Genomic DNA, 23504 nt, shown 5'->3' with positions numbered 1-23504 from the left:
TGGATATATATGCCTATGAGGCTGTTGAGTTCAGATTGGAAGACTCATCGCTTGTCTGGACATCATATTCCATACTCGGATCATGAATGTGTGAAATCAGCCTTCTTTGAATTTTTTTTTCTTCACGTCATTAGTTAGCCCACTCTGCTTGGAAGAACTAGTAGAATATATTCACACTGGTAGATTTGGATCACCAGGGCGGATTTTTTTGCACTTTGAGATATGGTTGCTCTTGAACAGTAGTGGTTTCCTCCTTGCTATTCTCCAATAAATCACAGTTGTGCCCAATTTTGAGGCTGGGTTCACACACTCCAGGCTTGCTGCAGTGGTTTTGCAGCTAAACAACAATTTACCCTGCATCTATTAATAATCAAATTGTTTTAAGCTGTGATTAATTGAAAAATCATCATCATGTTGGCATGTCTTCGGTGCAATGTGAAACCCAATTTTAACACTGTCCCTATATGAGGCTCTTTTCTGGATGATAATCAGAAACTAATTTCTGTATCCTTAGAGTCATTTTGGTGAATGAGACTCTCCTGGAAAGATTAACTACTATGCCAAGTCCTGTCAATTTTGAGACAATTCTTCCTGATTTGATTTAGGCCTAGTGCTTAGAGAGTCTGAGGGTTTGTGGAAAGAATTGTGATGAGCAGCACACTTACATTCACAATGCAGATCCAATAACAATTATGCTTACAAAACTACAAAACAAAAGTTGACATAAGCAACGACTCCAATTAAGTAAAACACTTCATCAGCCTTAATAATAGTGTTTGAACAGCTGGAAGTCAGGGGAATGACATCCCAATGTCGGAGGTCCCAGACTGCACAGACTTCTGCTTTGGTAGTTGCGCCTTACGTAAAGGGGTTAGGGTTAAATGTGGCCATACTATGTCAGTCTAAAAGCAGCTCTATGTTGGATTGCCATATTTGACAAGACTTCATTTTAATAGGGTTGAAAGCTGAAATGGTTGCCTATCTTCAATCCAAATCTATCAAAATCAAATTATTAGGGCTCGTGCACTGTATTTGACTGTATTTTTGTTCCAAGTGCTAACTATTAAAAAAAAAAATGGACAGAACTTGGACCAATGTTATTCAATGCCATTCAAGTCTATGGGTGAGAGAGAAAAAAATCGGATGCCATACGGAGTCACAGTATAGCATCCGATTATTACGGATACATTGCAGTTCTTTAACATAGGAAACTGTAAATGGTCCTGTAAATGATTAATAGCTGCTGAGTAAAACATGGATTGCATACGTACTGCACATGGATAACAAGTGAGAAAAAAAAATCGTCCCTCTTTTCTGGATGCAACTCTGAACGATTTTTTATACGGTCATATGACCCTAGCATAAATCAGATTTGATAAATTGGTTGAATAAATAAGCAGGCAATTACTGTTTCTATATGGGTAATATATTATTGGATTATTCACCTACTACTGATATTCATTTGTGCTAGATGTACAGTGGGCCCGGAAAGTATTCAGACCCCTTTAAATTTTTCACTCTTTATTTCATTGCAACCATTTGGTAAGTTGGTAAATTCTAAAAAGTTCATTTTTTTTCTCATTAAAGTACACTCTGCACCCCATTTTGACTGAAAAAAAAAAACAGAAATGTAGAAATTTTTGCAAATTTATTAAAAATAAAAACTGAAATATCACATGGTCATAAGTATTCAGACCCTTTGCTCAGACACTCATATTTAAGTCACATGCTGTCCATTTCCTTGTGATCCTCATTGAAATGGTTCTACTCCTTCATTGTAGTCCAGCTGTGTTTAATTAAACTGATAGGACTTGATTTGGAAAGGCACACACCTGTCTACATAAGACTTCACAGCTCACAGTGCATGTCAGACCAAATGAGAATCATGAGCTCAAAGGAACTGCCCAAGGAGCTCAGAGGCAGAATTGTGGCAAGGCACAGATCTGGCCAAGGTTACAAAAGAATTTCTGCATTACTCAAGCTTCCTAAGAGCACAGTGGCCTCCATAATCCTTAAATGGAAGAAGTTTGGGACCACCAGAAAACTTCCTAGACCTAGCCGTCCAGCCAAACTGAGCAATCGAGGGAGAAGAGCATTGGTGAGAGAGGTACAGAAGAACCCCAAGATCACTGTGGCTGAGCTCCAGAGATGCAGTAGGGAGATGGGAGAAAGTTCCACAAAGTCAACTATCACTGCAGCCCCCTACCAGTCGAGCCTTTAAGGCAGAGTGGCACGACGGAAGCCTCTCCTCAGTGCACGACATATGAAAGCCCGCATAGAGTTTGCTCAGAAACACATGAAGGACTCCCAGACTATGAGAAATAAGATTCTGATGAGACGAAGATAGAACTTTTTGGTGATAATTCTAAGCGGTATGTGTGGAGAAAACCAGGCACTTCTCATCACCTGCCCAATACAATCCCAAAAGTGAAACATGGTGGTGACAGCATCATGCTATGGGGGTGTTTTACAGCTGCAGGCACAAGACAACTGGTTGCAAATGAAGGAAACATGAATGTGGCCAAGTGCAGAGATATCCTGGATGAAAACCTCTTCCAGAGTGCTCTGGACCTCAGACTTGGCCGAAGGCTCACCTTCCAACAAGACAATGACCCTAAGCACACAGCTAAAATAACAAAGAAGTGGCTTCAGAACAACTCTGTGACCATTCTTGACTGGCCCAACCAGAGCCCTCAACAAAACCCAATTGAGCATCTCTAGAGAGACCTGAAAATGGCTGTCCACCAACGTTCACCATCCAACCTGACGGAACTGGCGAGGATCTGCAAGGAAGAATGGCAGAGGATCCCCAAATCCAGGTGTGAAAAACTTGTTGCATCATTCCCAGGAAGACTCATGGCTGTACTAGCTCAAAGGGTGCTTCTACTCAATACTGAGCAAAGAGTCTGAATACTTATGACCATGTGATATTTCAGTTTGTCTTTTTTAATAAATTTGCAAAAATTTATACATTTCTGTTTTTTTTCAGTCAAGATGGGGTGCAGAGTGTACTTTAATGAGAAAAAAAAATACTTTTTAGAATTTACCCAATGGCTGCAATGAAACAAAGAGTGAAAAATTTAAAGGGGTCTGAATACTTTCCATACCCACTGTAGACGCTACCTCAAACCTTTTACTAAAGGCTCATTCAGACATCCGTGCACATTACTCCGAGATGGGACCAGTAATGCACGTACTGGCTGTGAGTCTCCCAACCCGAGCAAAACAGTTTCATGTATTTCTATGAGACTGTCACGCTCGGGTAAGGAGAACCACAACCAGTCCATGCATTTTTGTACAATCTCGATTTGTCTGAATGATCCCTAACCGGTGATTTAGTTCCTTAGTTTATAACCATTAAATGCTTTTTGTACTGGAAGTGAAATCTAGCTGCAGTTCATTACGGATTTATCATTTCATGTTTTACTTTTCATTGACACAAAAATGCATATTCAGAATTCTTTTAGCTACCAGAAAGATCTTTAGTGCGCTTACCGTTTTTTCTTGAGACTTGAAGATTTCTCTTGCCTCCTCCCTTGAACACGTCTCCTCATAGCATTCTCGCTCTAGATTTCCAGGAAGTATTTCCTCCAGGAAATGATTTGCTCTTTTCCTTAAAACATGATGAGCTCTCTCTCTTCCAATAAAAACTAAGGAAGACATAGAAAGAATACACTGTGTGCATGTGATGCTGGGGCTGAATGTAGGAGTATTTAGAAAGTGGCCAAATATTCTCAAGAATACTCAAAGACAATCATTGATCTCTAATTCCAGAATGTAAAGAAATCAAATAATGTGATAATAATGATTGCAATCTAGTCAGTGTAAAGGCCAAACACTGGCGACAGTTTTTTTGTAGTCAAGTTAACACTATTCAGATCTGTTTTTCAAGAAAGGACATTTCATGTTGCTATGAATAATATTAGTACAAACTGTTTTTGCCTGAAGACCATAATACTCATAGCCCAGATAAAGAGCTTTTGCCACCATTCACTTAAAGGTTATTTGCCCCAATAAATAATAACACTATCTTATCACCCACACAGGGGTCTTTCTCAAGAGCACTTCAAGACCCCTGTTTGGGTCAATACATAGTGTATTTATGTATAGGAGCAAAACAAAAATCTTAGATTTAAGTTGATGTTTGTAAATTCTTTTTTTTATTTTTATTTTTTTATCTAGGATACATTGTAGTCTGGAGGGCAACCTGTTTTACCCCTGAATTAGGCAAATGCCCCCTACCTGGCTGTTCTGTCATAATTGATTTATATTTTCTACCCCTACCAACTAGGATATGACAGTATAATGTAACAGAATTAATCTACTATATAATTGTCTTATCCCGTCTGTCTGTCTGTCTGTCTGTCTTTCTGTCTGTCTTTCTGTCTGTCTGTCTGTCCTGGAAATCCCGGGTCGCTGATTGATGCGGCCGCGGCCAATCAGCGATGCGGCATTTCTGAAAAACATGGCGGCCATTAGCGGCTCATGTGCGGCACGGAGGTCAGCGGCGATGCAGCCGGGAGATGCAGCCGGCTACTCGCAGCATAAGTCCCCCGACCGCAGGCGCCGCTGACCTACATGCGGCTATCGTCGGGAGATCAGCGGCTACGGCCGCTTATCTCCCGAGGACAAGTGTGACGCCCCTCCCCTCCCCTCCCCTCCTCTCCCCTCCTCTCCCCTCCTCTCCCCTCCCCTCTCCTCCCGTCCCTCCCCCCCGCTCGATCAGGACCCCGGCACCCGGCGTCATACTTACCCCTCCCCTCCTCTCCCCTCCCCTCTCCTCTCCTCCCGTCCCTCCCCTCGCTCGATCAGGACCCCGGCACCGGCGTCATACTTACCCCTCCCCGTGCCTCCGCAGCAGCTCCTGTGTCTTCCGCTGATGCTCTGTGACGTCTCAGGTCAGAGGGGGCGGTGACGTCTTTACACCGCGCTCTCTCCTGACCGGTCACAGCGCACAGCGTCAACATGCCGGCTACGCTGGAGTCCAGAGAAGCAGCTGAGAAGGGAGGTGAATATTGGATTTTTTTTTTTGTATGGGGCCATAGGGGACCTGCATGGGGCACTATGGGGGGATGGATATACAGGGGATACGACTTCCTGCATGGGGCATTATATGGGGGGGGGAGAGGTGACATCCTACATGGGGCATTATATGGGGGGGAGAGCTGACATCCTACATGGGGCATTATATGGGGGAGAGGTGACATCCTGCATGGGGCATTATATGGGGGGAGAGGTCACATCCTGCATGGGGCATTATATGGGGGGAGAGGTCACATCCTACATGGGGCATTATATGGGGGGAGAGGTCACATCCTACATGGGGCATTATATGGGGGGAGAGGTGACATCCTGCATGGGGCATTATATGGGGGGAGAGGTGACATCCTGCATGGGGCATTATATGGGGGGGGAGAGGTGACATCCTACATGGGGCATTATATGGGGGGGAGAGGTCACATCCTACATGGGGCATTATATGGGGGGAGAGGTCACATCCTGCATGGGGCATTATATGGGGGGAGAGGTGACATCCTGCATGGGGCATTATATGGGGGGGAGAGGTGACATCCTACATGGGGCATTATATGGGGGAGAGGTGACATCCTGCATGGGGCATTATATGGGGGGAGAGGTCACATCCTACATGGGGCATTATATGGGGGAGAGGTGACATCCTGCATGGGGCATTATATGGGGGGAGAGGTCACATCCTGCATGGAGCATTATATGGGGGGAGAGGTCACATCCTGCATGGGGCATTATATGGGGGGAGAGGTCACATCCTACATGGGGCATTATATGGGGGGAGAGGTCACAAACGGCATGGGGCATTATATGGGGGGAGAGGTGACATCCTGCATGGGGCATTATATGGGGGGGAGAGGTGACATCCTACATGGGGCATTATATGGGGGAGAGGTGACATCCTGCATGGGGCATTATATGGGGGAGAGGTGACATCCTGCATGGGGCATTATATACGGCGGATGTGACTTCCTGCATGGGGTATTATATACGGGGGATGTGACTTCCTGCATGGGGCATTATATGCGGGGGATGTGACTTCCTGCATGGGGCATTATAAAGGGGGGTCAGGAGACATATGCTAGAATACCCGATGCGTTAGAATCGGGCCACCATCTAGTACTGTATAATACTCTTGGAAATAGACAGATTTTTTTACAAAAAAATATAGGCTTCTTCTGGTACAATTTGTACAGAGATAATCTCTCATAGAAGCAATAATTGTCTTGAAGAATAGTAATACCTGTGTACATGTGGAGTTTTACAGAGTCTGCTAATATCTTCATATGGCTCGGCATGAAATCAATGGCATACAGTGGTACAGTAGAGGCGCCATGCATCTCTATGGCTATGCACAAAACAGAGACATATCACACACTCAGTGCATGCCGAATTTTGATTACCGTATCTAAACATCCACAATTGGGGGACAGCTGGGAGATACCATACACGTTACATGATTCCAATGTTATTTAATGCGTATGAGTGGCTGTGACAACACAGATTCTAATCTAAATTAGCCAGACGTCTAGATTTGTTAAGCCAAGAGAAATACACACATTGTGTTTGTGTTGACTTTTGAATGAATGTGTTTGTTTGGCTGGTCAAGAAGGATAGTGACTCAGGGTGGAACAATTAATATTTGCTAAATATGTTGATTAACCATTGTGTGGACCTTGTGGTTTGTTGACTTTAGAACTTCTGTGTGTTTCTTTGGTGGGTCAAGAAGGACAGACAATTATTTCCTGAATGTTGACTTCTGTGAATAATGATGTTTGTTACTGTGCTAATTGCATATTGTACTAAACCAGCTAATTGTTGATTTACAAGAGCACCAACTATGTAAATTGATTAAATGCTCAAACAATGAGACCTGATCCCTGCACCTTTGCCCCCGACCTGTCACTACCTGATCCCTGCACCTTTCCCCCCGACCTGTCACTGATGACCTTAGCCAAATATGTAAATATAAAAAGGGTTTTCTATCCTGCTGCAAAGAGAATCAAGGAGAATCAGAGAATGAAAGATCAGACTCTTCAGAACAGCAGCTTGGTAGCATGGCTCGATCCAGAGAGACACAGGTTTGGATTCTACAGGATTCCAGCCTAAGGGTACACGGCCCTGACTGAAAAAATACAGATATGCTCGATTGACCATGGAAACTCATGGGTACATTTGGGGAAACCAGGTTGGGGCAATGAGGTCACGTGGTCCCATGGATATGTTGTTTGAGGTTGCCAGGTGGGTCCCTCCGATAGCCTGGAAACCATTGAAACGTTCGGAGAAGCCAGATTGGGACCAGCCAGTCATCTGGCCCCATGGAAACTCTAGGAGAGGCCAGTGTGGGACCCTCAGGTCTCCTGACCTTGTACCTCGATGGACTGTCAGCTTCCTAAGCTTGCCACTACCTCCTCTCTGTGGGGGGTTGAGGTAGCTGGCCCTGGAAGTCCCAAAGGCCGAGCTGCTCTATTCTCGGCAGGCCAACGGAAGGGTGAGACTGTGTAATGTTGTACCATCTTGGGTATTAACTGGGGCTGTTCTATCTGTTTATTGTCTGTTTGGTGGTTCAATAAAATATTGCCACACTGTTTTACCCTCACCCTGTGTTGTCTGAGTAGTATTATGCCCACGGAAGACCCCGTATATTCACAGTGGCCAAAGTCACAAAGATTGTGAAGCAAAGATGCTATTACTATCAAATAAGCTAGTGCACAGATTCTCATTCAGATAGATCAGTGTCCAGCCCATAGATCTGAACAGCTCATTTGCATATAAGAATAACAATGATTTCTCTGGAATAAGACATCAGATCGCAGACATCAAGATATCATTTTATTCAGGTTTCTATGACCTACATGGCCATATAGATGGCTAAGGAGGGTTGATAATACTGACAGATTTTCCTTAACCCCTTCATGAATTTTGATGTACCTACATGTCATGGTCAGGAAGGGGTTCCCCAGCCATGACGTACAGTTAAGTCATGGCGCTCGTGTGGGGCACAGGAGCTGTGCCCGTACAATCGCCGCCGGGAGCTTGCCTTAAGTGATAGCCGAGCCCCGGCTATCACAGCCAGGCAGGGCCGGCGTTGGGCATCTACCTACAGCCCCCACTCTCCCAGGCGCCCCCAGCCAGTGGCGTGCCACTAATAGCGGAACAACACAGGGCTGCTATGGGGCCCATGAGTCAGCGGGGGCCGGTGCCAGTGCTGCTTACCTCTCCCAAATCGCGTATTGAACTGTATCGGCATCATAGATTCCGGTACAGTTGAAAGCATTGATGAAAGAGAGAGCGTCATGTGACGCTTCCTCTCCCATCATTCCCCCTGTGAATCTGACGCAGTGTCATCTCATCGCGCGCTGAGCAGTGGAGCTGCTGAGACGCTCTGCAGAGACCAGGGGAACGAGGAGAGGTATGTACTTATTTATTTCATCAGTGAGTAAATGGTGGTCATAATACTGGAGGACTGTGGGCCTGCATTACACTGTATGGGGGCTACATGATATTATATGGGGCAGCATTATACTGTATGGGGCTGCGGCTGCATTATACTATATGGGGGGTGGCTTCATTATACTATATGGGGGCTACATTATATTATATGGGCCTGCATTATATTGTATGGGGGGGTTGCATTATATTATTTGGGCATGCATTACACTAGATGGGGGGCTGCAATATACTATATGGGGCTACATCTAATATATATAATCGTCTTATCCCGTCTGTTTGTCTGTCTGTCCGTCCTTCTGTCCAGGAAATTCCGCGTCTCTGATTGGTCTGGCCGCGGCCAATCAGCGACGTGGGATTTCAGAAAAAATATGGTGGCCGTTAGCGACTCATCTGCCGCACGGAGGTCAGCGGCGATGCAGCCGGGAGATGACCGGCGCTAGCCGGTCATCTCCCGGCTGCTCGCAGCAGAAGGACCCCGACCGGCAGCGCCGCTGACCTCCATGCGGCTACCGTCGTCGGGAGATCAGCAGGCCGCTGATCTCCCCACGGCAAGTGTGAAGGGAGGACAGGGGAGCAGCGCCGCCAGTCGGGACACTTCTGCTGCGAGCAGACAGTCATCTCCCGTCTGCTCGCAGCGGAAGTACCCGCACAGGCAGCGCCGCTCCCCGGTCTTCACTGCCGCGACCAATCAGCGATATTGGCGCCAAATTTAAACACCGCTCTGCTGATTGGTCGCGGTCACCGGCCGCGACTAATCAGCATTATTGGCGCCAAATTTAAACTCCGCTCTGCACAGAGGTCAGCGGTGATGCAGCCGGTCATTTCCTGGCTGCTCGCAGCAGAAGTACCCCGACCGGCGGCGCCGCTGACCTCCATGCGGCTACCGTCGGGAGATCAGTGGCTAGGGCCGCTGATCTCCCGACGGCAAGTGTGAAGGGAGGACCGGGGAGCGGCGCCACCGATCGGGATACTTCTGCTGCGAGCAGCCAGTCATCTCCCGCAGCGCCGCTCCCTGGTCCTCACTAATACGATTCGCTGATTGGTGATAGTGCCGCCAAATTTAAACACCACTTGGCTGATTGGTCTCGGTCGCCAGCCGCGACCAATCAGCGATTTTGGCGCCAAATTTAAACACCACTTTGCTGATTGGTCGCGGTCAGCGGTCGCAACCAATCAGCAATATTGGCGCCAAATTTAAAGACCGCTCTGCTGATTGGTCGCGACCGCCGGCCGCGACCAATCAGCGATATTGGCGCCAAATTTAAACACTGCTTTGCTGATTGGTCGCAGTCGCCGGACGCGACCAATTAGCAATTTTGGCGCTTAATTTAAATACGCTCTCCGGTCTTCACTAACACAGTTCGCTGATTGGTCGTGGTCACCAGCCGCGACCAATCAGCGATTTTGGGGCCAAATTTAAACACCGCTTTGCTGATTGGTTGCGGTCGCCGGCCGCGACCAATCAGCGATTTTGTCGCCAAGTTTAAACAACGCTCTGCTGATTGTGCCCGGTTGGCCGCATACATATTCTAGAATACCCGATACGTTAGAATCGGGCCACCATCTAGTTATATTATATGGGCCTGTATTATACTGTATGGGGGTGGGTTGCATTATATTATTTGGGCATGCATTATACTAAATGGGGGGCTGCAATATACTATATGGGGCTACATTATATGTGCATTCATTATAATAGATGGGGGCTGCATTATACTATATGGGGCTACATTATATTATATGGGCATGCATTATACTATATGGGGGCTACATTCTATTATATGGAGCTGCATTATATTGTATGGGGGCTACATTATAATATATGGGGCTGCATCATACTGTATGGGGCTGCGGCTGCATTATACTATATGGGGGCTACATTATACTGTATGGGGGGTGGCTGCATTATACTATATGGGGCTACATTATATTATATGGGCATGCATTATACTATATGGGGGCTACATTATATTATATGGAGTTTCATTATACTGTATGGGGGCTATATTATATTATATGGGCCTGCATTATACTGTATGGGGCTGCGGCTGCATTATACTATATGGTGGCTACATTATATTATATGAGCCTGCATTATACTGTATGGGGGGCTGCATTATACTATATGGGGGCTACATAATACTAGATGGGGGGCTGCAATATACTATATGGGGCTACATTATATGTGCAAGCGTTATAATAGATGGGGGGCTGCATTATACTATATGGGGCTACATTATATTATATGGGGACCTGCATTATACTCTATGGAGGCCTGCATTATACTCTGTGGGGGCTGCACTATACTCTATCAAGAACTATAGGCTGTGTATTATACTGTATGTAGTATATGGGGAGTGCATTATACTGTATGGAGGACTATGGGGGTGCATTATACTGTATGGAGGACTATAGGGCGCATTATACTATATGGAGAACTGTAGGGCGCATTATACTATATGGATGACTATAGGACTATACTATATGGGATGCATTATACTAAACAAGCAAAATGCTGCGTATTCATCGAGTGATTGGATTGTTTATCCCGAACAAAAATCATTGTTCTGAGCAGCACATCGCCGGTGTAAACTGCAGATACGCTGCTGATAACATGATGTGTATGGGAACAAATTTATCTATTAGTGATTGTTCTGTCCCCATCATTTTTCCTCAGCTGGTGTAAAGAGGCCATGAAACAAGCGTCGAACGACTTCATTATTGTCGATCGTGCTCGTTTAAAGGCCTAAACTCAGCCCACATAAATACAACCGAAATGTTTGTGTGATGCTGCAAGACGTGAGAATTTGGGGCCCCTCTTTAACCCCTTTAAAGCCCAGGACATACTAATACGTATCTGCGCCCTGGGACTTAAGAGCAAGATACGTATTAGTACGCCCTGTTGATTTCGCCCGCACACAGGCTGTGGCGGCGCGATCGCCGCCGGGAGTCAGCTCATTGTCACAGCTGACACCCGGTGCTATGTGCTGGGAGCAGTCCCGCACCGCTCCCGGTTCATTAACCCCCGCAATGTGACGGGGGCAAGGGGAGGTGATCGCAATACTCACCTCTCCTGCCGGCGTGCAACGCTGTCTGCTGCAGCTTCCCGGATATTGCCATGACGACCCGATGTCGTCATGACAACATCCAGGTCACCAGACAGCAGGAAGACACTTTGGTCATGCGCAGTGCATGACCAAAGTATCTTCTGCATCTGCAGCGCTGACAGCCTGTATAGCACATGGATGGTGCGCCATCCCTATGCTATAAAGGTGATTAGAGTAAAAAAAGTCCCATAGTGGGACAAAGTATAAAAGTAAAAAAAGTGTTAAAAAAATGTAAAAAAAAAAAAAAATTGTAAAAATATAAAAAAAAATCAAAAAAAGAATCCACCAAAAATAAAAATATGATGTACCCATCAATAAATATTATTAAGAAAAATAAAACAACAAAACAATAGAAGTACACATATTTGGTATCGTCGCGTCCAGAACGACCTGACCTATATAACTGTCCCACTAGTTAACCCCTTTAGTGAACACGGTAAAAAAATAAATAAATAAACTAAAAACAATGCTTTATCATCATACCGCCAAACAAAAAATGGAATAACAAAAAGACGAATATAAATAAAAATGGTACCGCTGAAAATGTCATCTTGTCCCGCAAAAAACAAGCTGCCATACAGCTCCATCAGCCGAAAAATAAAAAAGTTATAGCTCTCAGAATAAAGCGATGCAAAAAAAAATTTTTTTCTATAAAATTTCTTTTATTATGTAAAAGCGCCAAAACATAGAAAAACGGTATAAATGAGGTACCGCTGTAAACGTACTGACCTGAAGAATAACGCTGCCTTATCAATTTTACCACATGCGGAACAGCATAAAAAAATAAAAAAAAAACACAATTCCTGAATTGTTGTTTTTTGTTTATTCTGCCTCCCAAAAATCGGAATAGAAAGCGATCAAAAATGTCACGTGCCTGAAAATGGCACCAATAAAAACATCAACTCATCCCGCAAAAAACAAGCCATCACATGACTCTGTTGGCCAAAATATGGAAAAATTATAGCTCTCAAAATATGGCGATGCAAAAACTAGATTTTGCAAAAAAAATGTGTCTTTTAGTGTGACAGCTGTCAATCATAAATACCCGATATGATTCTAGTATCGCTGTAATCGCACCGACCCAAAAAATAAAGTCGTCTAATCACTTATACCGCACGAGGAACGGCGTAAAAAATAAACTCTAGGGTTAGGGTTGTGCTAGGGTTAGGGTTAGGGTTGTGCTAAGATTAGGCTTAGGGTTGGGCTAGGGTTAGGGTTGAGCTAGGGTTAGGGTTGGGGTTAGGGTTAGGATTTTTTTCAAAAGTAAAAAAAAAAGAAAAAAGATGACTATATGGCGACTAGTGTTGAGCGCAAGTGCTCGCTACTTGAGTTTGCATCGGGTGCTCGGATATGCACTGAGTTTTGCGGGTGCTCGAGTGACATGCTTGAGTCTCCGCCCCATAAGCTTCGCGGCCATAAAACTCACGGGGATTGCCTGCCATGCACGAGCGATCCCCGCATGTTTTTTGGGGTGTCTAATAACCGTGAAACATGTGGGCGGGGACTCAAGCATGTCACTCAAGCACACGAAATACATGGTGCATACCTGAGTACCCGATGCAAACTCAAGTAGCGAGCACTTGCACTCAAGACTAATGACAACTTATTCAATATGATGACCTAATGTTATCAAATTCTGTCGCACCTCTGGGTTCAAAATGTTCACTATACCCCTTGATAAAATCCTTGAGGGGTGTAGTTTCCAAAATGGGGTCACTTGGGGTTTCCACTATTTAGGCACATCAGGGGCTTTCCAAACGCGACATGGCGCTCTCAATTCCAGCCAATTTTGCATTCAAAAAGTCACACAGTACTCCTTCCCTTCTGAACTCTGCCGTGTGCCCAAACACTGTATTTTCCCCACATATGGGGTATTGGCGTACTCAGGAGAAATTGCACAAAAGTTTTTGGGGTCCATTTTCTCCTCTTACCCTTCTGAAAATAAAACAAATTGGGGCTAAAACATAATTTTTGTCGAAAAAGTTAGATTTTTTTATTTTCACAGCTCCATGTTATAAACTTCTGTAAGGCACTTGAGGGTTCAGGGTGCTCACCACACATCTAGATAAGTTCCCTGAGGAGTCTAGTTTCCAAAATGGTGTCACTTGTGGGGGGTTTCCACTGTTTACGTACATCAAGGGCAGATCCGCTAATTATTCAAGCAAATTTTACATTCAAAAAGTAAAATGGTGCTCCTTCCGTTCCGAACCCTGCCGTACACCCAAGCAGTGGTTTTCCCCCACATATGGGGTATCGGCTTACTCAGGAGAGATTGTACAACAAGTTGCATGGTGCAATTTCTCCTGTTACTCTTATGAAAATGCAAAACTGGGGGCTGAAAAACATTTTTGTGGGAAAAATGTGAAAATTTTATTTTCACGGCTCCATGTTATAAACTTCTGTGAAGCACATGGGGGTTCAAGGTGCTCACCACACATCTAGATAAGTTCCCTGAGGGGTCTAGTTTCCAAAATGGTGTCACTTGTGGGGGGTTTCCACTGTTTAGGCACATCAGGGGCTCTCCAAACGCAACATGGCGTACGCTAATTATTCAAGCAAATTTTACATTCAAAAAGTCAAATGGCGCTCCTTCCCTTCCGAGCCCTGCCGTGCGCCCAAACAGTGGCTTTCCCCCACATATGGGGTATCAGCGTGCTCAGGAGGAATTGCACAACATATTGCATGGTGCAATTTCTCCTGTTACCCTCATGAAAATGAAAAATTGGGGGCTGAAAAACATTTTTGTTGCAAAAATGTGAAAATTTTATTTTTACGCCTCAATGTTCTAAACTTCTGTGAAGCACTTGGGGGTTCAAGGTGCTCACCACACCTCTAGATAAGTTCCCTGATGGGGTCTAGTTTCCAAAATGGTGTCACTTGTGGGGGGTTTCCACTGTTTAGGCACATCAGGGGCTCCCCAAACACAACATGACGTCCGCTAATTATTCAAGCAAATTTTACATTCAAAAAGTCAAATGGTACTCCTTCCCTTCCGAACCCTGCCGTGCGCCCAAACAGTGGTTTTCCCCCACATATGGGGTATCAGCGTGCTCAGAAGGAATTGCACAACAAATTTTGGGGTTCATTTTTTCCTGTTACCATTGCGAAAAATAAAAAAAATTTGGGTCTAAAGTAACATTTTTGTGAAAAAAGTTAAATGTTAATTTTTTACTTCCACATTCCAAAAATTCCTGTGAAGCACCTGAAGGGTTAATAAACTTCTTGAATGTGATTTTGAGCACCTTGAGGGGTGCAGTTTTTAGAATGGTGTCACTTTGGGGTATTTTCTGTCATAAAGGCCCCTCAAAGTCACTTCAAATGTGATGTGGTCCCTAAAAAAATGTTTTTGTAAATTTTGTTGGAAAAATGAGAAATCGCTGGTCAAGTTTTAACCCTTATAACTTCCTAACAAAAAAAATTTTGGTTCCAAAATTGTGCTGATGTAAAGGAGACATGTGGGAAATGTTATTTATTAACTATTTTGTGTGACATACAGTACAGACCAAAAGTTTGGACACACCTTCTCATTTAAAGATTTTTCTGTATTTTCATGACTATGAAAATTGTACATTCACACTGAAGGCATCAAAACTATGAATTAACACATGTGGAAAATTATACTTAACAAAAAAGTGTGCAACAACTGAAAATATGTCTTATATTCTAGGTTCTTGAAAGTAGCCACCTTTTGCTTTGATGACTGCTTTGCACACTCTTGGCATTCTCTTGATGAGCTTCAAGAGGTAGTCACCGGAAATGGTCTTCCAACAATCTTGAAGGAGTTCCCAGAGATGCTTAGCACTTGTTGGCCCTTTTGCCTTCACTCTGCGGTCCAGCTCACCCCAAACCATCTCGATTGGGTTCAGGTCTTGTGACTGTGGAGGCCAGGTTATCTGGTGTAACACCCCATCACTCTCCTTCTTGGCCAAATAGCCCTTACACAGCCTGGAGGTGTGTTTGGGGTCATTGTCCTGTTGAAAAATAAATGATGGTCCAACTAAACGCAAACCGGATGGAATAGCATGCCGCTGCAAGATGCTGTGGTAGCCATGCTGGTTCAGTATGCCTTCAATTTTGAATAAATCCCCAACAGTGTCAGCAGCAAAGCACCCCCACACCATCACACCTCCTCCTCCATGCTTCACGGTGGGAACCAGGCATGTAGAGTCCATCCGTTCACCTTTTCTTCGTCGCACAAAGGCACGGTGGTTGGAACCAAAGATCTCAAATTTGGACTCATCAGACCAAAGCACAGATTTCCACTGGTCTAATGTCCATTCCTTGTGTTCTTTAGCCCAAACAAGTCTCTTCTGCTTGTTGCCTGTCCTTAGCAGTGGTTTCCTAGCAGTCATTTTACCATGAAGGCCTACTGCACAAAGTCTCCTCTTAACAGTTGTTGAAGAGATGTGTCTGCTGCTAGAACTCTGTGTGGCATTGACCTGGTCTCTAATCTGAGCTGCTGTTAACCTGCGATTTTCTGAGGCTGGTAACTCGGATAATGTTAGCAGAGGATTAATCCGCGTGACATCCAGAGTTTAGAACACAGAATGTAGGTTTATTCATATCCAGCATAGGCACAACATGGAGTCTGGTGTTGTCATAATGTCAGCTACCATCTTATCAGTTTCACAATAGACAAACTGAATTATCCCACGATCTATCAAATCACGTAGATGATGATGTCTGACGTCAATGTCCTTGGTTCTAGCACTGATCTTTTCACTGCATGCAAGTTTAATGCATCCTTGGTTGTCCTCATAAATCACCGTCGGCTGAGTTGTCGGTTTGCCAAGATCGTCCATCAATTGTCTTAGCCAAACAACCTCCTGGCTTGCATAGGCTGCGGACACATACTCCGCTTCTGTAGATGACAAGGCAACAGACATTTGTTTCCTACTAGACCAGGAGATTGAACTTTCTCCAACTTTAAACAAGTATCCACTTGTGGATTTACGATCACGCGAATCACCAGCCCAATCCGCATCTACATAGCCAGTAAGTTCTAGATCTCCTGCTGCAGATAGTTTTAAATTTACATCTTGCGTTTCTTTCAAATATCGGAGAAGTCTCTTAACAGCATTCCAGTCTCTTTGGCGCGGTTTTTCCACATATCTGCAAAGGATTCCAACTGTTGTTGTGATATCCGGTCGAGTCATAGTTGATATGTATAGAAGTGCCCCCACTGCCTGACGATATTTCTCATTGTTAGGCAACAGGTCATCTTCTCCTTCCAGCTTCAGGTAGGATGGTTCCATTGGGGTTGATATACCTTTGGCCTCTGACATTTTAAACTGATTCAGAATCAAATTAATTTTTGCACTTTGGTTTAGAAGAAAACTTCCATCTTCCTCTCTCTGGATTTGGATTCCTAGATAATATGTCACACTTCCAAGGTCTTTTGTTTCAAAGTGCTGATTCAGAATTTCAGTCATTTCTCCAATTTCTGCGTCGTCTTGATGAACAACAATCACGTCGTCCACATATAAGAGAATATACATCCACTTTCCATCTGTATATTTTCTGTATAAGCACGGATCTGCTTGACCTCTTTTAAATCCTTCTTCCAACAAGACTTTATTCATCTTGGTGTTCCATGCTCTTGCTGATTGCTTAAGACCATAGAGAGATTTTTGTAGTTTGCAAACAAGATTCTCTTCACCTCTTTTTACATAACCTTCAGGTTGAGTTCTTTAAGTCCTCCTCAATGTCACCATTTAAAAAGGCAGTTTTTATATCCAAATGTTTGACATACATCTTTTGTACAGCAGCTACAGCTAACAAAGCTCTGAACGTGGTCTGTTTAGCGACTGGAGCAAATGTAGCATCGTAATCTTCGCCATACTTTTGAGAATATCCTTTTGCGACCAACCTTGCTTTGAATCTGTGGACTTTACCTTCAGAGTCATATTTGGTTTTGAAGACCCACTTGCACTTGATTGCCTTTTTGCCCTGTGGTAGCTTGGTGAGTTTCCAAGTTTGGAGTTGATGAAGCGATTTGATTTCCTCATTAGCGGCATCGATCCACTTTGTTCTTTCATGGAGAGGTAGTGCTTGCATTTCATCCCATGACTGCGGCTCTGACTCAGGTAGTGTCTTGACAATGTAGGATAGACGTTTAGCTGGTATACCTTTATTTGATCTTGACGATCTCCTGATTTCAGATTCACCTGATTTTTCTGTTGTTCCTTTATTAGTTGAAGAATCCAGTCAGACCTCTACATCCTCCTTGTTGCTGTCTTGTAATTGTGACTTCAGCTGTACTACTGGCGTGATGTCACAAAACTTGGGTGATACAAAGTTCTCATCAATCACTACATCTCTACTTATTGTGATCTTGTTTGTTTCTGGGTGTAGAATCCTATAACCTTTCTGGGTTTCGCTGTAGCCTACCAGGATACCTTCTTTAGCGTGAGATTCCCATTTAGTTCGCTTTTCTTTGGGAACATGTACAAATGCTTTACTTCCAAATATTCTTATGTGATGTAGTTTTGGCTTTCTGCTATTCCATTGCTCAAATGGAGTTTTCTCTGTAGCTTTACCTGGTAGTCTGTTCTGAAGATAGCAAGCTGTCATGATTGCTTCACCCCAATATGCTGGTGGCCATCTTTGCTTCTTCTCAGTTTGCTGTCTTTCTTTCTTTTCTTTCCTCTGTGTTCTGGGGATCTGTGACTCTGGGACTCAGGTACATCTGGGCCCATAACCTGTTAGCAGAGGATTAATCCGCGTGACATCCAGAGTTTAGAACACAGAATGTAGGTTTATTCATATCCAGAATAGGCACAGCATGGAGTCTGGTGTTACTGCAGCATGAGGAAATCAAAATACATATATAACAACAACACAGGAAGAGAAGGAGGGGGCATCCTGTCTGTGGGAGTTTTTTTTTTTTAACTAAACTTTGTTAACAACCTCACAATATGCACAACATATGAAACAGCACAGTAGTTGTTGCAATACATATACAGATTAATATGTATTATTCCAACAGATAAACTTATCCTCAGAAGTAGAGGTGACTCTTGGTCTTCCTTTCCTGGGGCGGTCCTCATGTGAGCCAGTTTCTTTGTAGCGCTTGATGGTTTTTGCAACTGCACTTGGGGACGCTTTCAAAGTTTTCCAAAATTTTTGGACTGACTGACCTTCATTTCTTAAAGTAATGATGGGCACTCGTTTTTCTTTACTTAGGTGCTTTTTTCTTGCCATAATACAAATTCTATTCAGTAGGACTATCAGCTGTGTATCCAACAGACTTCTGCACAACACAGCTGATGGTCCCAACCCCATTTATAAGGCAAGAAATCCCACTTATTAAACCTAACAGGGCACACCTGTGAAATGAAAACCATTTCCGGTGACTACCTCTTGAAGCTCATCAAGAGAATGCCAAGAGTGTACAAAGCAGTCATCAAAGCAAAAGGTGACTACTTTGAAGAACCTAGAATATAAGACATATTTTCAGTTTTTTAACACTCTTTTGTTAAGTATATAATTCCACATGTGTTAATTCATAGTTTTGATGCCTTCAGTGTGAATGTACAATTTTCATAGTCATGAAAATACAGAAAAATCTTTAAATGGGAAGGTGTGTCCAAACTTTTGGTCTGTACTGTATGTCTCTGATTTAAGGGCATGAAAATTCAAAATTTGAAAATTGCGAAATTTTCAAACTTTTCACCAAATTTCTGATTTTTTCACAAATAAACACGTCATATCGAAGAAATTTTACCACTATCATGAAGTACAATATGTCACGAAAAAACAATCTCAATATCAGTGGGATCTGTTGAAGCATTCCAGAGTTATTACCTCAGAAAGTGACAGTGGTCAGAATTGTAAAAATTGGCCTGGTCATTAACGTGCAAACCACCCTCGGGGGTAAAGGGGTTAAGGGCATAAAAATTCAAAGTTTGAAAATTGCTAAATTTTCAATTTTTTTGTCAAATTTTTGATATTTTCATAAATAAACGCAAATTATATAGACCAAAATTTACCACTAACATGAAGTTCAACATGTTCCGAAAAAAACATTCTCAAAATCACTGTGATACGTTGAAGCGTTTCAGAGTTATTACCTCATAAAGTGACACTGGTCAGAAATGAAAAAATTGGCCTAGTCAAGAAGGTGAAAACAGACTTTGGGGTGGAAGGGTTAAAGAGTAACCATTGTCTTAATTTTTATTTCATAAAGCAATAGTACACATGAAAATAAGAAACTTTGTAATATATTTTATTAGAGAATTCTCTGATAAAGTTTATTAGGCCTCCTTCACATGTCCTTGTTTCTAGTACGTGTGGTATCCGTTTTTTTCATTAGGCCAAGTTCACACGTTAAGTATTTTACATCAGTATTTGTAAGCCAAAATTAGGAGTGGAATAATCAGACAAACAGGTCACCACTTCTGCATTTTTCACTCACTCCTGGTTTTGGCTTACAAATATTGATGTAAAATACTGACCGAAAACTGAACGTGTGAACATGGCCTTAAGCCTATGGTGTTATGCACATGTCCACTTTTTTCTGGTAGCACGGATGACAAAGGCCAATACAAGTCTATGGGTCCGTGAAAAACATGTACAGCACATGGATGCCATCTGTGTACCCTCCGCATGCTGTCCGTGTTTAACATTGCAAAGTATAGGAAAAGCTTTGTCATTTATTTTTTTCTTCATCCATACCGGAAAAACTCTGATGACCACACTGATGGAAAACACTATTGACACATGTACCAGTTTTTCACGTACAGTGCTGGCCAAAAGTATTGGCACCCCTGTAATTCTGTCAGATAATACTCAGTTTCTTCCTGAAAATGATTGCAATCACAAATTCTTTGGTATTATTATCTTCATTTAATTTGTCTTTAATGAAAAAAACACAAAAAGAATTGTCCTAAAGCGAAATTGGATATAATTCCACACCAAACCTAAAAAAGGGGGTGGACAAAAGTATTGGCACCCTTTGAAAAATCATGTGATGCTTCTCTAATTCGTGTAATTAACAGCACCTATAACTTACCTGTGGCACATAACAGGTGTTGGCAATAACTAAATCACACTTGCAGCCAGTTAACATGGATTAAAGTTGACTCAACCTCTGTCCTGTGTCCTTGTGTGTACCACATTGAGCATGGAGAAAAGAAAGAAGACCAAAGAACTGTCTGAGAACTTGAGAAACCAAATTGTGAGGAAGCATGAGCAATCTCAAGTCTACAAGTCCATCTCCAAAGACCTGAATGTTCCTGTGTCTTCCGTGCGCAGTGTCATCAAGAAGTTTAAAGCCCATGGCACTGTGGCTAACCTCCCTAGATGTGGACGGAAAAGAAAAATCGACGAGAGATTTCAACGCAAGATTGTGCGGATGGTGGATAAAGAACCTCGACTAACATCCAAACAAGTTCAAGCTGCCCTGCAGTCCGAGGGTACAACAGTGTCAACCCATACTATCCGTCAGCATCTGAATGAAAAGGGACTGTATGGTAGGATACCCAGGAAGACCCCACTTCTTACCCCGAGACATAAAAAAGCCAGGCTGGAGTTTGCCAAAACTTACCTGAGAAAGCCTAAAACGTTTTGGAAGAATGTTCTCTGGTCAGATGAGACAAAAGTAGAGCTTTTTGGGAAAAAGCATTAACATAGAGTGTACAGGAAAAAAAAAGAGGCATTCACAGAAAAGAACACGGTCCCCACAGTCAAACATGGCGGAGGTTCCCTGATGCTTTGGGGTTGCTTTGCTGCCTCTGGCACTGGACTGCTTGACCGTGTGTATGGCATTATGAAGTCTGAAGACTACCAACAAATTTTGCAGCATAATGTAAGGCCCAGTGTGAGAAAGCTGGGTCTCCCTCAGAGGTCATGGGTCTTCCAGCAGGACAATGACCGAAAACACACTTCCAAAAGCACTATAAAATGGTTTGAGAGAAAGCACTGGAGACTTCTAAGGTGGCCAGCAATGAGTCCAGACCTGAATCCCATAGAACACCTGTGGAGAGATCTCAAAATGGCAGTTTGGAGAAGGCACCCTTCAAATATCAAGGACCTGGAGCAGTTTGCCAAAGAAGAATGGTCTACAATTCCAGCAGAGCATTGTAAGAAACTCATTGATGGTTACCGGAAGCGGTTGTTCGCAGTTATTTTGGCTAAAGGTTGTGCAACCAAGTATTAGGCTGTGGGTGTCAATACTTTTGTCCGGCCCTTTTTTGGAGTTTTGTGTGAAATGATCAATGATTTGATTTTTGCTTCATTCTCTTTTGTGTTTTTTCCTTGCAAGCAAATTAAATGAAGATAATAATACCAAAGAATTTGTGATTGCAATCATTTTCAGGAAGAAACTCAGTATTATCTGACAGAATTGCAGGGGTGCCAATACTTTTGGCCAGCACTGCATGTGTTTTATACAGATGTGTGAACGAAGCCTTACAAAGTTTCTTATTTTCACATGTACTATTCATTCATGACAAATTAAAACAACGGACACTCTTTAAATAATGAAACAATGAGTTAAAGGTAATTTGCTTTTACCAAGAAATTAAAGTATATGAATAAAAATACTACAAAAATACATACCGTATGGTACATACTTACTACTTACCTGATTGACAGGATGAGGTAGACAGCAGAAACAGTGTAAAACGCAGCAGAGGTGTCATCATGTTGATGTGTTTAGACTGTAGAAAACAATATTCTACATCAGTATTGTTTTTTTTTCAGGTTTTTTTATTATTATATATGATTATGTGTTCCAGAATTTTTCAGCCTATAAAACATGTGTCCTGTTAAAAACAATATTTTCATAGTGTAAGCATCAATGGTGTAGCTAAAAGAGGTGAAGAGAATGTAGTTGAACCCAGGTCTGTGACATATTAGAAATATAATATTATAAATGTTATAAATGTCATGTGAAGGAGAAACCACGTTTTCACTGGGGACTATGAGCTGTAAATTGTGTTCCTCCAAATTCATACATTATGGCTATATTCACACTTGCTTTTTTCCATTCCATTAGTCTGTTTCATTTTTAAGAACAGACAGATGGGATTAACATCAAAAACAGATTTGTTACATAACCAATTGATTATTATGGCATGTGTCTGGGTTCCTTTATGTGTTTGTTTGTAGAACGTAATAACAATGCATAACTTTTTCTTTGTTTTAAAAAATGACAAAAAAATGGAACCCAGTTGCACCTTATAATAATCAATGGGGTCCTTCTGCTTCCACTTTGATCAGTTATGCAACTTACCCATTTTTACATTAATTCCATTTGTCTGGTCCTGAAAACAAAATAGACAAATGGAATGTCAAAATGCAAGTGTGAACGTAGCCTATTCCATAAGAAATAAAAACTAAAAACACTTTATCCTCAATTCTACAATAAATTTTACAGCAGAAGAAAAGCTGTGGTCAGGTCACCCCTGGCCTTTTAATTATATACTTTTGTAGCCTCTAATACTATACAGTTAGGTCCATATATATTTGGACAGAGACAACATTTTTCTAATTTTGGTTCTAGACATTACCACAATGAGTTTTAAACAAAACAATTCAGATGCAGTTGAAGTTCAGACTTTCAGCTTTCATTTGAGGGTATCCACATTAAAATTGGATGAAGGGTTTAGGAGTTTCAGCTCCTTAACATTTGCCACCCTGTTTTTAAAGGGACCAAAAGTAATTGGATAATTGACTCCAAGGCTATTTCATGGACAGGTGTGGACAATCCCTCCTTCATTATGTCATTCTCAATTAAGCAGATAAAAGGCCTGGCGTTGATTTGAGGTGTGGTGCTTGCATTTAGAAGGTTTTGCTGTGAAGTAAAGATGCGGTCAAAGGAGCTCTCCATGCAGGTGAAACAAGCCATCCTTAAGCTGCAAAAACAGAAAAAAAACATCCGAGAAATTGCTACAATATTAGGAGTGGCAAAAT

General features: G+C 42.7%; 1 protein-coding gene across 4 annotated transcripts in view; it reads right to left on the bottom strand.

Annotated features, from left to right (window-relative positions):
• Positions 1-23504, bottom strand: part of LOC141259092 (coagulation factor X-like) — a 70108-nt gene that overhangs the window by 34452 nt on the left and 12152 nt on the right. The window contains exons 2-5 of one of the 4 annotated variants that reach the window (XM_073674577.1): positions 22825-22855; positions 22174-22249; positions 6272-6376; positions 3496-3650 (exon numbers count right to left, since the gene is read on the bottom strand). In XM_073674577.1, the coding sequence (XP_073530678.1) occupies positions 3496-3650; positions 6272-6376; positions 22174-22234 (321 nt within the window). In that variant the 5' untranslated portion in view covers positions 22235-22249; positions 22825-22855. The remainder of the gene's footprint in view (positions 1-3495; positions 3651-6271; positions 6377-22173; positions 22250-22824; positions 22856-23504) is intronic. The other 3 variants (XM_073674574.1, XM_073674578.1, XM_073674576.1) reach the window with 3 other exon arrangements.

The sequence above is a fragment of the Phyllobates terribilis genome, unplaced genomic scaffold, assembly GCF_046119375.1.
Source record: "Phyllobates terribilis strain yellow unplaced genomic scaffold, ASM4611937v1 Scaffold_3__8_contigs__length_932513732, whole genome shotgun sequence".
NCBI classification, from domain to species: domain Eukaryota; kingdom Metazoa; phylum Chordata; class Amphibia; order Anura; family Dendrobatidae; genus Phyllobates; species Phyllobates terribilis.
Note: the sequence above shows the minus strand (reverse complement) of the source record. Positions and strands in the feature narration are given on the sequence as shown.